Source organism: Tiliqua scincoides, chromosome 4, assembly GCF_035046505.1.
Source record: "Tiliqua scincoides isolate rTilSci1 chromosome 4, rTilSci1.hap2, whole genome shotgun sequence".
NCBI lineage: Eukaryota > Metazoa > Chordata > Lepidosauria > Squamata > Scincidae > Tiliqua > Tiliqua scincoides.
In genome coordinates this window covers 168,307,122-168,322,511 of record NC_089824.1, presented here as the reverse complement: position 1 = coordinate 168,322,511, position 15,390 = coordinate 168,307,122, and the positions used below count along the sequence as shown (strand labels likewise).

The 15,390-nt window shown below is 46.1% G+C and overlaps 1 protein-coding gene across 1 annotated transcript in view; it reads left to right on the top strand.

Annotated features, from left to right (window-relative positions):
* The window catches only part of CELSR2 (cadherin EGF LAG seven-pass G-type receptor 2), a 107,115-nt gene that overhangs the window by 75,013 nt on the left and 16,712 nt on the right, over positions 1-15,390 (top strand). Inside the window, exons 6-19 of the mRNA XM_066623682.1 lie at positions 803-960; positions 1,845-2,008; positions 2,269-2,394; positions 4,960-5,126; positions 5,414-5,599; positions 6,221-6,334; positions 7,247-7,421; positions 7,689-7,830; positions 9,130-9,250; positions 10,123-10,306; positions 11,409-11,510; positions 12,120-12,214; positions 13,634-13,843; positions 14,740-14,923. Coding sequence (XP_066479779.1) covers positions 803-960; positions 1,845-2,008; positions 2,269-2,394; positions 4,960-5,126; positions 5,414-5,599; positions 6,221-6,334; positions 7,247-7,421; positions 7,689-7,830; positions 9,130-9,250; positions 10,123-10,306; positions 11,409-11,510; positions 12,120-12,214; positions 13,634-13,843; positions 14,740-14,923 — 2,128 coding nt within the window. The remainder of the gene's footprint in view (positions 1-802; positions 961-1,844; positions 2,009-2,268; positions 2,395-4,959; positions 5,127-5,413; positions 5,600-6,220; positions 6,335-7,246; positions 7,422-7,688; positions 7,831-9,129; positions 9,251-10,122; positions 10,307-11,408; positions 11,511-12,119; positions 12,215-13,633; positions 13,844-14,739; positions 14,924-15,390) is intronic.

Sequence of the window (15,390 nt, the reverse complement as noted above, 5' to 3'; positions counted from 1 at the left end):
CCTGCATGATGCTTTTATTACAGACATCCTATGCCTATGTTTTCAGTGCACTTTCCAGATGGCTGCTGCAGAATTTGGCATCATGAGAATGTCAAGTTCCACTTTTTTTTTTTTTTTTAAAGAGGCTTTTAGCTCTTTGTGCGGCTGATAGAAACTTGAAGGTGAACAGGCAGGTGGGCACTGCCTGGTGGTGGATCAATATTAGATACCATATGAGTCTCTCAGATCTATTTCTATAGATCACATAATTTAGTTCTCTCCAGGGGAGCATATGCAACACACACTCTTTTATTGTAGATTCATTAATCCAGACCTAGACCTGGCTCCCTTACAACTGCTAATGCATATCAGAATCACTGCTTTGTGCATAAACATGTAGTGAAAAGCAATGGGAAAATCCTGCCCTTTTACTGTCTTGCTTACTGAGCACTTAGCATCCAAATATGTGCAGTGCTTTCAAAGTGTCTGGCTCTGACATTCAGCTCCTTTTGGAACTGTTGCCAATTTGCTTCTCCAGAGTGTTCAGCTGGTGTGCAGTGTGTTCCTTCCTCAGAGGCAGGGCTTTGTTGGCATCTAGCATCTTCTGGGTCCTGCCAGCATGTTTGAGGCCATCTAAAAGTGCCGACTAAAAGGAGATCAAGCCATCTAAGCTCAAGGAATGCCAAGGAAGAGCCCCTTTTCTGCTCTGGCAGCTCAAACAATATCTGACTTTTCCTTTCTTCACTGCTTGATTGTATAATCCTAACCAGTCTCTAGCTGGCTTTGGGGTTTTCTGCCACAGGTATCTCCTTTTTTTCTGCAGCCCATCATGGGGAAATCTGGAATTCCACAGGGACCTTCTGACCAGAAAGTAGCTGTGGTGACTGTGGATGACTGTGACACTTCTGTGGCCTTGAAGTTTGGTTCCATCCTTGGAAACTATTCTTGTTCAGCCCAAGGAACACAGTCAGGCACCAAAAAGTAAGAACGTATGCATCTGAAGTACACCTGATGAGTATACAGAAATCATTAATCAACAGGCAGGTTTAAATCCAGACAAGCTCCATGATGGTTGTTGTTCAGCGAAGAAGTCTCTGTCAGAGAGAGAAAGAGGCTATCAGGTTATCAGTCTGCATTGGTATTTTTAGGGCTACCTCCACCTTGCATTAGCTGTAGAGACCAGGAATGTGAGATGAAACCTTCTGTCAGGTTTCCATCACAGGGGTCCTGGCACTATGTTTTTGTGTGCTCTCATTTATGTCTACACCTCTCTACAATAAGTCTATAGCTGAGTTGGAATTTGAACTGTGATCTTCTTCAATGGTTCCCAAACTTTTTAGAGGCCCTAGGCCTCTAAAATCAAGCAGCAGTCTGGTTTATATATGCCAAGGGGTGTGGCTGTAATTGTGATTGGGCAGCAGTTCTTCCCCCCCTCCCCAAATAGCAACTTGTTTAACCCTTGATGCAAACAGCCTAATCTGCCCTGTCAGTTTCACGAACCATCAAAAACTGGGTCATGATTCATTAGATCCACAGTTTGGGAACCACCGTTCTAGATCAAATAGCTTGCTTTACTCTGGACAACTGCATTTTCCATTGTTAGGCTATTGATTCTTCCCCAGCTATGTTCTGCTGCTGCAGCCTTAGATACATAAGCAGCTAACTCTCAATTCTCTAATCACGGTTCTTTGGGCTTCTCAATGACCCTGATATCTCCAGTGACACGTAGTTCTGCAGACATTCTGCAGTCTTGACGCAAAACACTTAAGTTATACGAGCCACAGTTTTCACTTGGGTAAATGATCTCAGTCAGCCATTCCTTCCTCCGAGTCCTGTCTCCTGAGTAACTCATTTTGATTTCCCAGGTCCCTGGATCTGACAGGTCCGCTGTTGTTGGGTGGTGTTCCTGACTTGCCTGAGAGCTTCCCAGTATGGAACAGGCACTTTGTAGGCTGCATGCGAGACTTCCTGATAGATAATCGAGAAGTGGACATGGCTGACTTCATTGCCAACAATGGGACCGTGCCTGGTATGGAGGGAGTTTAAGAACTGGGGAGGAGGGTTGAGCATAGAAATTGAAAGCTTATCTAGATGAGCTGTGGGATTGTTGTGACATGTCTGTTGTGTGATCCTGCATGTGCTTGTGGTAGAGTGGATCCTTGGGAACAGGCTCCAGTCCCAACTCTGCTCCTTTTTTGTTCCCTCACCTTATCCCTGCCCCTTTCTAATTATTGGGAAAGCCTCTTCCACCACTATCCCTTCCCATGCCATCTCACTTTTCTGTCCTAGGTTGTTCGGCCAAGAAAAATGTTTGTGACAGCAACACTTGCCATAATGGTGGCACCTGTGTCAACCAATGGAACACTTTCAGCTGTGAGTGTCCCCTGGGCTTTGGAGGCAAGGACTGCAAGCAAGGTAAAGGTGGAGACTGTGAGAGAAGGGGGCCTTTTTGGCCTAGGTAACTAAGCTAAGTCTGTTTGAACATTGGTCACTCGGGGGGGGGGGAGAGTGTAGGAGACAAGTTGCTAACTCTTCTAACAACCCAATCCTACCGAAACCACCATATAACAATGCAGCGGCACTTGTGCAGCCTCCACTGCATCCTACAGGGGAGTTTTGGCTGCTGGAGGTCTCTTCAGGGTAAGGGGAAATTTGTCCTCTTGCCCTGGCGTAAGCCCCAGCAGCCACTATGGGTCAAGTCAGACCTGTGCCAGCAATATCATTGTGTTGTCTGCATTGATCCATGTAGGCAGATGAGGCCCAGGAAAAAGGTTTCAATTCGGCAGACACTGCAGACACCAAATCTGCCTCTCTCTCAGGCCCATTTCACCTATCCTCTGCCCCATCTCCTCCCTGTTCCACCCCCAGCACTGAGCATATCTGCTCTGGCAGGCCTCCTAATGTCGATTGGCACATACTGGAAGGCTCTGGCCTTCCTGTTGGTGCATCGGCAGCTTGTGCTGCCGCAAAGCTCTTGACGGCTGCTTTGCGACAGCCTACACCAGTGGATTGCACATTTAGGTAGGATTGGGCTATACAGTTCAAGTAGGGTAGGGCCATAATGGTACCTAAAATGAGGTGTAGAAGATCTTTGATTGGATCCACTTCCTAGTTGGCATGCATCCATCTCAGAGCATGAACTGTGGGAATTTGTTGGTGTCAGACACTGTATGCGACAGGCATTTTTGCCCTGCTTAAAGGAGGATGGAAAACGTATCCTCTTTCCTAGAAACAGGGGGAAGGACAGTGACTTCGAGAATCTTGGATTCGAGATTATAGTGCTTATAACTTGTAGGTATGAGAAGGAGAGGTAGCTCGCACCTTCCCGTTAAGGCCTGAGAATGTAAGTCAATAGGAGCTATTTACCCAGCTGCATGGAAGAGAGTCCTCTCAAATGTTTTATGTTGTGTCTTCTGAGGTGGTGCTCAATCACCCAGTTCAGGCAGGCAGAGGCCAAGGAGGATCACCAAACCAGCCTCTAGGCCTTTCTTCAGGAAAGGGGTGTCCAAGCTTACTACTAAACTGGTTGCTTCTCTTAAATCTGTATTTCCCTTTGTCTTTGTCACTTTGGCCAGTACTGTTTCAAACACCCAGTATTGGAGGGGTTAAGAGAGAGAGTAATATCTACCTAATATGTCCACCTCGCACTTTCAGCATCCTTGTGACCTACTCAGGGCATTTCAGCAGCTCAGAAGGGGTTGTACAAATCACTATTGCAGAGGTTCTCAAACTTTGAGGGAGCTTTACTCCCTCAGTAAATTCTTGCAGGGGAGGGGCTAGGGCAGCCCCCGGGATCGTGTCGCTAAGGGGGGCGAGGGGGGTTGCTTTGCACACAAGTTATGTAGGCAGGGCTGCAGCAGGCTGCAGGAGGTACAGGGAGCCCTGTGCAGCCCTGTACAGCACTCACCGAGGCTTGGAACGTTTGCTAAAAGTGGGTGCAAAGCATCTCCTGCAAAATGGAAGTGCTTTGCACCCGCTTTTAGTGAACGTTCCAAGACTCGGGGAGCGCTGTGCAGGGCTGCCCAGGGCTCCCTGCACCTCCTGCAGCCTGCTGCAGCCCTGCCTTCTTGAAGTAAGTGCAAAGCACCCCCCTCACCCCCCTTAGCCCCCCTTTAGCTCCCCTCCTTCCCCTTCCCCTGCCCCTTAAAAGGACAGGGGAAGCATTACACAAACTGGTGGGTTGTGACCCACCAGTTTGAGAACCACTGCACTATTATGTTATAAAGAAAGGATTGTAATATAAAAACAGACCTATTTCCTCTTGCTGTAGGGATTGGATGTACTCATTCAGAAACTCCAATCCCTGTAAGTCAAATACACTTCTTAATGTTCAGACAATGGTCCCTTTCTCACTTCCATGGCAAGCAAATAAGAATTTACAGACCTTACTATTTGCGCGCGCACACGCACGCACGCACGCACGCACGCACGCACGCACGCACGCACGCACGCACGCATGGTGTGATGCCAATGTGGAGTTCTCCTGTGTCTCACTGTCCTTACTTTTTCTTCTGGTTTGTCACTAGAACACTACTTTAGGAGCCTGAGTTGCTCTGTTGATGCACCATCAGCACAACTTAGAAAGTGCTAAGAACTATCAGCTTGGAACTCTAACCTTATGAGAAAGATTCAAAAGACCATTTTAACATATTGGAAGGAGAAGTGTGGTTTGAAGCAATCTGATACATTTGCAACCAAGTTTTAATGCTCTGTGATTCTGAGGACTAGAAACTCACCTCCAAAAAATCAAAGTGGGGGAATTTCAAGTTTCGGTCACGAATCCATGGAGTGCACCAATATGCCTCAGGAGACATTTGCAGTTCATGAGACCTGTGATGCCTGCCTTGCTGTAGGACATGACTGGAAATCCCTGGATGATTCACTCACAGATCCCATCTTCTGATGGGATGTATGATACAGCCCTTCTGTGCAATGTTCCATGTGTTTGCTGATCCACATTTTCTTTTCTTTTTCATGAAGAAATGTCAAGTCCCCAGCGCTTCTTGGGCAACAGCATGGTGATCTGGAGCAACTTGGCCTTGGTCATTACACTTCCATGGCACATTGGACTCATGTTCCGTACTAGGCAGGGCAGTGGTGTCCTCCTGCATGCTACTGCAGGGCAACATTCCACCCTCACTCTATGGGTAGGTTTTGAGGTTGGCTCAGCACTCCATTAACTTCTTATGGGTTAGTGATATGGAGAAGACGTTGCTGATCTACAAGCAAGAAGTGCAGAAGTTGAGATGGGGGGGGTCTGAGTCAGATTCCCTACTCTACCAAGTAGGTATCATTAGCCTCATAGACACCCTTTCGTGTCCTTTAAGCATTAGTATCAAACCTACTTTACTGGGCACGTATGATGATGCTCCTGATGGGGAGAACTTGGCCCAGGACTGGATTCATTATGTTCTAACTTGTCTCTCTTTCCTAGTTGAGTGAGGGGAATGTGCTGTTGACTGTGTACCATGCCAACAGCCAAGTCTCAGCACTTCGGTTGCACCAGGTGAAGGTGAACGATGGTGACTGGCACCACCTGCAGTTGGAGCTGCACAACAGCAGGGATGACCCCGAGGTCCAGTGCTTGGCTGTCATGACCTTTGACTATGGTGTACATCAGGTACGGTGAGCACCAGGACTCTACCAAGCAGGAAGGTCAGCAAATCTGTAGCCTGCTGCCTGGTCATCTTTTTTGGCACTCATGTAGGGCCTTTCCAACCATTTCCTAACCATAAGAATGATTACAGAGCAGTGTTGAGGTCAATGGGAACATCGGGCTTCTGTGGGATAGTTCTGTGTTCCCACAACTGTTGATTCTCAGCACTCTAGTCCACATCTTTTATCATTTCTCTCCCTACTGATCCTAACACTGTGTCCATAAGTCCTATATACTTTGTCCCCCATCAACTCCTTCCATCAACTGCAATCCTAGTTTCAACCCACCCTCTTTCCTGCCACCTCAACTTTTCTGATGACCTGTACTTGGGGAGGGGCCATTGCTCAATGCCAGAGCATGTGCTTTGCTTGAGGAAGGTCACAAGATCAGTCCCTAGTATTGTCAATTAAAAGCAGTCAGGTAGTAGATTATGAGAAGGACCTCTGTTAGATTCCACTGATATTAGAGTAGACAGTACTGAGCTAGGTGGATCACTGGTCTGTCCAATCTCAGAAATGTTATGGGTATATCAAGAAATGAGGGGAAGGTGCTACCAATTAGCTGCTGTGTCTGCCTGTCCTCCAGGTGGTGGCCAACCTCAGCAGTGAGCTACATGGGCTGAAAGTGAAGGAGCTGAGTGTTGGCGGTGTGCCAGGGGAGCAGAGTGAGGTGCAGCAAGGTTTCCGTGGCTGCATGCAGGTAAGTGAACAAAGAGCTGTTGCGGATGGTCCCACCTGAGCAGTGGATAGTGTTAACTCATCATGGGAAAGGGGCATGCCCCGTGTTTCCTGTCATCAGCTCCCTCGCCAGAGCCCTTACCCGGGGACATATTTTCCTGTGCTAATCAGGTCAGGCGTTCAGTATGGGGTATTTCCATAGGAAGTGGTGAGCAGATTGTGTGCATGCCATACATCCCTTGAGAATCTCTGTATCTGGTGGTGCATATATAGAAGCAAACATGGGAGCTACCATGTGATTGCATGCCGGAAACCTGCAACCATGGCAACCCTCAGTTGATGTACTTTTGCCCAACAGCCTTGGAAATATGACAGAAACAGGCGTCCTGATCAGCCACAGGTTGTGTCCACACTCTATATTTGTCTCTCTTCCTGTCAGGAGGAAAGGAGGTACAACAGACTGTTCCTGCTTAAACAGTAACAGCAAGATATGTTTCACAGTCCCACACTACCACTGGTTTTGATTGCTCCCACCATGTTTGGTTCCATGAGCCATGCAGATGGTTGCGGATCAGGCGTGTGATACCACAAATCAGATGCACATTTGAGCAAATTGTATATATGTTAGACTCATGCAAATGGCAAAGTGCAAACTCCTACTTTATTTAGCCAAAGTGCTTTTATTTGAGGAAACGCAGCACCATCTAGTGGCTGAGTTTTTTCAGACGTGTCTGGCTATTTTATTTCATTTTAAATATTTATATTCTGTCTTTCATCATTTTGCTCCTAAAACGGCTGTCTTTAGGCAGGGGTTGATTTTGATAAAGGACAGCCTGCAAATTCTGTTTGCAGAAATGCAAGTCCATAAGTATCAGCCGTTCTATAAGCTGTTTGGTTCTGCAGTCTGACCGCTCCGTGCCTTCTTTGTCTTCAGGGCGTGCGGATGGGTGAGACATCAGCCAGTGCTGTGGCCCTGAATGTAGATCAGGTGGAGAAGGTGAACGTGGAGCGTGGCTGCAGTGTCCCTGATCCCTGTGACTCCAGCCCATGCCCTGTCAACAGTTATTGCAATGATGATTGGGACAGTCACTCTTGCAGTTGTGACCCAGGTCAGTGGGGGAGAGGATGAGAGTGAAGCACTTCCATGATTAGGTCTGGAATGATTCCACATTGGTGTGTAGTTTGGCTTTGTAGAATACTAGGTTCCTCTGCCCTAGCTTCTGGTATCCTCTATACTTAATAGCAGCGCTTACTGCTGTGTCCAGCTGCAGTTTCTTGCTTGCATGGAGGGGTCATTCTTCTTCAGACCAGAGCTTCCTGCCCAAATTATATTGTGAGGCTGACATGGCAGGTTTTTTTTTCCTGTGCTGCTTCAGGTTACTATGGAGATAGTTGTGCCAATGTCTGCACTCTCAACCCTTGTGAACATCAAGCTGTGTGTACCCGCAAGCCCAGCTCATCCCATGGCTACACCTGCGAGTGTCCTGAAAACTATTTTGGGCCATACTGCGAGAATAAGTGAGTTGCCACTTGCCATTGCCACTCTGTAAAAGGGCGTTAAGTGCATGAGTGTATGAAATACGCCTTTAAAGAGCTGTGTGTTTATTCTTGCAGAATGGGATGTTGGTACATGTGTCTGTGCTTGAGGTGGTCTGAATTCACAATCACAGAGGATGTGTGTAAAAACTCTGTCTATGTGTATATATGAGTGAGAGATCAACCGAAAAGTGCATACACATTGTGACTGTGTATGCGTTTGTGCAAGAAAGTTCACATGTCTGCAAGTCAAGGGCAGACACTCTACCTTCAGAGAACCTTTCCAAATACATTCATCCACTGAGGGAACCTGAGCAAAGGATTTTTGGGGCATATTATAGTACAGTGGTCGTCAACATTTTTTTCTGCCATGACCCCAGTAAATAAATACATAAATAAAATATGAGACTGGTGACCCACTGTTGGTCCTGCCCCCCCCCTCCTGGGACCCTACCTGCCTACTCCCTGCCCCTGTGACACCTTCCCAGCACTGTTCACTGTAACCAAATACCAAATTAGAGAGAGCTGAAAATGTTACCCTGAAGCCTGGCACTAGTGAAAGCTATTTTAGCACAGTTGCTAACGACCTGAGTAGGACTGGGACCCAATCTCTTGGTACCTGAAGGGGTCCACCAGATGCCTCCCCCATGGTGCTCTAGTCCAGGGGTCTTCAACCTTTTTCATTCCGGCAAGTTGCTGTGACCCTACAACTGAGGCATCATGACCCCTTTTGGGTCCCAACTCCAAGGTTGAAGAACACTGTTCTAGGGCATGGTGCACATTCAGTACTGGCTTGTTGAATGTGAATGCCCCAGACAGTGTACATTTACATTAGTATATACACAGGTTGTGAGTATGGAGTATACATGTGATTGAAGTGCATGTGTAAGAAGATGTTGCTTTCATAGAGTAATGATAGAGAAAAAGATGTCCTAATTTATTAAATTATTAATAATGGTAAAATGTAGGATGGGAAAATTCTTAAAATTCTGACATATTTTGAGTCATACATTTTTCATTAGGGTCTAACAAACACTTTTGCTATATGGGAGCAAAAGATTGTGTGAAATGATGTCCAAGAGTGGTGACATCATAGTTTGTAACCCTACAATTTCTGTGCCTCCATTAACTTCTTAAGACTTTTATGACACAAGAATATGCTGCTTTTTCACTGGTAGAAGTCCTCCCTCACCTGCAGTGGACATTTGCTGTGCTGCTGTTTTGACTTGTTGGTGTATTTGCAGTGTGACTACAATGGGCCCTGTTATTTCTTTGTGGCAGGCTTGCTCAGCCCTGCCCACGGGGATGGTGGGGACATCCTATATGTGGACCCTGCAACTGTGATGTTGGCAAAGGCTTTGACCCTGACTGCAACAAAACAAATGGAGAGTGTCATTGCAAGGTAGGAATTGGCTTTTGTGTTGGGAGTGGCCAGGGTTGGATCTGCAAAGTGGAGAAGGTGCAGAAGGGCCAGTAGCACGGTGGCGCCATCACTTGGTAGATATTTTGCAGTCAGTGTTGGGTTAAGAGAGTAACATTCTACTTTCAGGGGAAATGAATTGGTTCACTGAGGAACCCCAGCACATTGCAGAGGATTTCTGGGGCATATTCCAGGATATGGTGGACGTTCAGTTTAGGTGGAGCACTGACCAAGGCTATTGGGTCTCAGGTGTTGCCTTGTTTGAACTGCAATAGTTTCTTAGAGTGTGCACAGCATTATTCTGCAGCTGCTCACGGCAGGAGAAGGGCAGTCAAACTGTCTTTAAGGGATGCTTGTCCACCATTACTGATCTTCTCATTGAAGAACCTCTGATCAACGTCCAAGTATTCCCTTGAACATAGTTTGAAAAACTGTAGGTTAAGAGGTAGCTCTAGTTCAGATCCCTGCTTGCTGAGGCTCACTAGTTAGCCCCGGGTGGGCCTCTTTCCCTGCCAGTCTAACATACCTCCCAGGATTGTTATGAAGACAAATTAGATTAGAAATAATTGTTAATAATGCTACTAATCATAAAAGTGTCTTGGGAGTTTCTGTCCTTGGTAAGTGCATATGTATTTCTTTAAAAGAGAGTTTAATGAAAAGGAGCATTTCTGGTAACAGATGTTTGGAGGATAGCTCATGTACGTAGAATGTGTGTGCGTTACTGATGGCTCTAAGTGTATAATAGGAGAGGGACTGAATGCTTGGTTAGCCAAGAGGCTTATGGATTTCCTTTGAGCAGTAGAGAGTCTTCCATCATGTTCCCCAGGATTAATATGCCTCCTCTTCTTCTGCAGGAGAACCACTACCGACCAACAGGCAGTGCCATGTGCCTGGTCTGTGACTGCTACCCTACAGGTTCGCTGTCTCGTACCTGTGATAGTGAAACTGGGCGTTGCTCCTGCAAGCCAGGTGTGATTGGGCGCCGCTGTGACCGCTGTGACAACCCCTTTGCAGAAGTCACCCTCAATGGTTGTGAAGGTCAGTACCATCTGTCCTTGGGCACAGGGTGGAGTTGAGGGTCCATTACCAAGCTGAACTGGGGTTGGACATAGCTGGAGGCTACAGTAGCCCACATATCAAAACAGGGAAGGGGTTGCAGAGCAAAATCTTAGATGATGTCTTGGACATAAAGAGAGCAGTGGTTCTCAAAACTTTTTAGCACCAGTACTGACTTTTTAGTATGACAATCTGTCAGGACTCACTGGAAGTGATTCCATTAACCTGGAAGTGATGTCATGGATGGAAATGACATCATCAAACAGGAGCATTTTTAACACCCCCATACAACCAAATCAAATCAAATCAAATCAGTTAAAAATTTATAAGTTTAAAAATGTATTCAAAATAAAAGAAGAACCCTTCTAACGCTCCCAAGCAGTTTCTGATTTGTTTAAAAAAAAAATTTCCCAAACATCCCAAAGGCTGCAATCTTATCCACACTTACCTGGGAGTAAGCCCCGTTGACTATCATTGTTAAAAGCGTATACATAGTATCCTGTTGAAAGTACAGATCTGTAGCATTTCCCAAATGCAGTCACATTCCATGGTAGCATCAAGTCTAATATATTAAAAAATAAAATGCACATTGAAATTAATGGGGAACCACCTGAAATTGGCTTGCAACCCGCTTAGTGGGTCCTGACCACAGTTTGAGAATGCTGAAACAGAGGGTGTTACTGATCAGGTGAAACAATGAGACACCATCCCATCCAAACTGGTTTCTAGAGACTCCTGACAGACATATCCTTCCCTTCATCCTCTGAGTCAAACCAGTACAGAAAAATTGAACTGAATGGCTTTCTACCTCATGTGATCCTCTTGCGGTTTGACTGGAGGCTGTCCAGAAGAATGGTGGTGGGGGGGAACATCTCTATGACTACAGTGTCATGTTCTATTCCAGTGCCCCCCAATCTTGGCAGTGGGTTGTTTTCAAGATGGTTCCAGGATTCCTTTTTGCCTATAGCAGCTGATCGAAGGCCCATCTGCCTATTTCAGGCATACTTATTTGAGAGGGCCACACTGAGTTTGCATTAAGAAAGATAATATCTGCTATTCATGAAGTGTATCTGTTGCCTTGCAGTGAATTATGATAGCTGCCCCCGTGCTATTGAAGCTAATATTTGGTGGCCCCGTACCCGTTTTGGCCTACCTGCTGCTGCATCATGCCCAAAGGGATCTGCTGGTAATGAAACACTTTTGAGACTGTTGCTGTATTGCATGTGGAGTGGCGGTGAGTTGGATTGTCACTTAGCCATTGAATGGACTGCGTACTCCCCTGCACTCTCTTGGCATTGAAGAGATCTGTGGAACTTCTACACAAGAGTGCCTTGTGTACCATATACTTAGCTTAAAAGAAGGATTGGCCTATTGTCTGCAACCACAACTGGAGGTGACAGATTCCAGAGGGGTAGCTGTGTCATTCTGTTTCTTAAGCCCAGTGCATTGAGGAGTGGCTGGGATGCTATGGGGGAGTTGTCGTAAACCCTCTTTCCCCAGAGGACTGGTTTCCTTGGGGTCTTCTTGTTCCTGCCTGTGGCTTCAGAGTTTCTGTGGGGAGTGGTTTAAGCTGTACTGGGTTCCTCTTCCACTGTGTGAACCTTGTCAGCTCCCTGGAGAATGCTTGGAGGCCTCTTGCCATTGGGTAGCCACATGCTGAACTCTCGCATTCCCGGTGTGGCTGTCTGAGTCTGTCTCCTCATGAGCCAGCAACAAATGCATTGTGGCAAATATTGTCAGGTGCTGAGTGAAGTTGCTTTCCTATAAGTGAACCTTCTCTCTTTCTGCTCTTTAGGGACTGCTGTACGGCACTGTGATGAACACAAGGGCTGGTTGGCACCCAACCTTTTCAACTGCACCTCCTTGACTTTTGCTAGTCTCAAGAGCTTTGTAAGTGCTCTTCTCCAATTCTTTCTTGTGCTCAGAGCTAAAACAAAGGGGTGTGTGCATGTGCGTGCGTGTAACATTCGTTCACAGAAGTTCTCAGCATCAACAATAGCTAGGCTATAGTATTCCAAACTCATTTAGTCAGAAATGCATTCACATGACCTCCTACTCCACTTTCTTTATCTCTGCATTTGTCCCATGGCTATAAACAGGGGATCAGATGTTGAAAGTCTTGTAGCTGCTTCTCAGTGAATGTGTGCGATCCTGTCTCCAGACATTGTCAGGAGAAAAACCGCTTTCATATTGGCATCATCCACTCATTGAATGAAGTGTCCAGAATGTGACAGAATTGTTCTTTGTTGGTGGGTGAGTGTTGTGACTTTATGAAGAACACTTACGTACAGATAGATTATCCCTTATCCGAAATCTGGACTATTCCAAAATCCAGACGTTTTTGCTCAAGATTTTTTTTCTGTGAAGACTAGAAGGTCTTGTGCTCACTCCCACATGCAGTGCAGGTAGAGGCTGTACTTTCTGTGGTGTGTACCTGTTTAGACATTGCTGAAAAATGTCAGAGGCCAGCAGACACCCATATGGGTGACAGTGAAAAGAACAAGAGGAAATATTTCTCATTATATTGATGCAATTTTTCTGAAATTCAGACAAATCCAAAATCCAGGCACCTTCCTGTCCCAAGCAGTTTAGATAAAGGATACTCAACCTGTACTGCTTTTCAATAAAAAGTTCACAACACAGTTTACACAGCAAATAAATGGTTCCCTGTCCTCGCAGGGCTCACAGTCTTAAAAGATAGAGAAGGAACACTAGCAAACAGTTGCTAGAAAAGATGCTATATATTGGGCTGAAGAGGGATGGTTGCTCTCCGCCTGCTAAATGTAAGAAGAGCACCACTCTGAGAACTGTCTACAGCTGAGATAAACTATGCAGATATACATAGTTTGCATAATTGAAATTTTTAAATAAAATATAAATTTTAAAAGGTTCTTATCTTTACTTATTTTGCATACTTTATTTCAGTCCTTTTAACCTAGGGGCTGGGAGTTCTGCAGAGCACTGATGACCCATGTCCTGTCTGCTGCAAATCCTGCTCAATCCCTGCTATTTTTGCAGATTTTGCTAGGCATAATCCTCACATTTCCAGAGTTACCTCTTAGTTCTAAGGGCTAGAAAGTTGGAAGTTAGTATTTTTCAGGATGCTGAATTCTAATAAGCATTACATTCTGTGCTTGTACACTGTGATTGAAGTAGTATGGCACCTACATAGCTCTAACAATCAGCCACTATGGTTGCGTTGACTGATAAGTGCTGAGACAGAATGATTCCAAGAACTACATTTAGTCAGTCACCCTGTTTTGTTTTAAGCACCTGGTGCTGAGTGTCTTTGTCTTCCTTGCGGAGTAGGCAGAGCGGTTGTTGCGGAATGAGTCCCTCTTGGACACAGAGCAGTCTCAGCGGGTGGCCCTGCAGCTTCGCAACGCTACACAGCACACAACCAGCTTCTTTGGAAGTGACATCAAGGTGGCGTATCATCTTTCATCCCAGCTCCTGAAACATGAAAGTACACAAGAAGGCTTTGGTTTGGCCGCTACCCAGGATGTGCACTTCACGGAGGTAAACCCAGGTTAATGTGAAGGCCACAGCAGAGAACACAGATTTGGAGGGGTCAAGGAAGGGGGGAGTCAAGCAGGTTCTGCATGGGGACACAGAATGTGCCACAAACCCACTATATTGGTGCCTGGCTAGTCTGCTTCTGTGTAACACAGGGGCAGCCAAATCAAATGCACAACAGAAGTGATAACAGAAGCTGTTGCCCTTGAGGAGAACAGGGCTGTTTAGTGCTGCTCCTGGAGAGAGAGACATCCAGGTTAGTTTGGAGGAAGGGCAGGTCTGTTCTGGAAGGCATATGATTCATCATTTCAGTTTAGAGACTTGTTTGCTTGGCTATGGCCCATCACTCTTTGGCTGACAGATCTCATGATGAGGACATATGACTATTGACATTTATACCCCTCCCTTCCTCCAAGCAGTTCTGTGTGGTGTGCCTGGGTTACCCCTTTGATCCTCAAACAACTCTGTGATGTGGCTTAGGCTGGTCCAGGGTCATCCATCAAGCTTTGTGACTGGGTGGGGATTTGAACCTCGGTCTGCCAGATCCTTTTCCAACACTCTTATATTGATTATTTATCTGACCTGATCCCAGCTGGTAAGGACAGGACACAGTGCAATCTATGTAGCTGAATATGTGGAGAGCGCCAAGCCAGTTCTTCAGGTAAAGGTTGCTGGTCTGGTACCTTTGGGTTTTCAGGTGCCACTAAGGAAGCACCCAGGCAAACCTGCTACCTGCATATCCCTAATAATGAACACACTGCCTCCATGAAGACTTACAGCTGCTTAGACTGATCACAAATCCAAGAGACTATCCCCACCCCTGCCCAGCAAATAAATTGTGTGTCAGAACTGCCAATGGAGGTCACTCCCATCTCTCTCGTCTTCATTCTGTCTTGTAGAACTTGCTCAAGGTGGGCAGTGCCCTGCTAGAGACTGGCAACAAGCGTCACTGGGAACTGATCCAGCAGTCAGAGGGTGGCACTGCACAGCTGCTCGGGCACTTTGAGGATTATGCCAGTACCCTGGCACAGAACATGCGCAAGACATACCTGACCCCCTTCACCATCATCACACCCAACATAGGTGAGAACAAGATGATGATAACACTGCTAATAGTTATTGTAATAAAATGTTAGGACTGTCATTCACATAAAGAAATTTTAATTAGTTGATTAATCAGTTAAATCTACATAAACTGGAGAGAGACTAAAGACAAGTGGTGCCTCCTGTGACCCCATATACTTCATGTGAAAACCAGTCTTCAGTCACAATGCTAGACCTACATGCCTCACACAGATTTAACTGATGAATGCTATGTCATCTCATGTCCTTCTCCTGGGAGGCACCCAACGTCTATTCTGGAAGGCCATGGATCTAGGGGAGTGGCAGTCTGGGTCTTATTGCCTTTAAAGCCACAAAATTATGTGGGGGCGCTATCTCCCACCATCACCCTCCTAGTGGGTTACTTTACCCTACTTGCCCTGCAGCCATTCTTCCCCAGCCTTAGGCATCAGCCTTGTATAGCTAAGCAGAAGCCTTTTGACCATGAG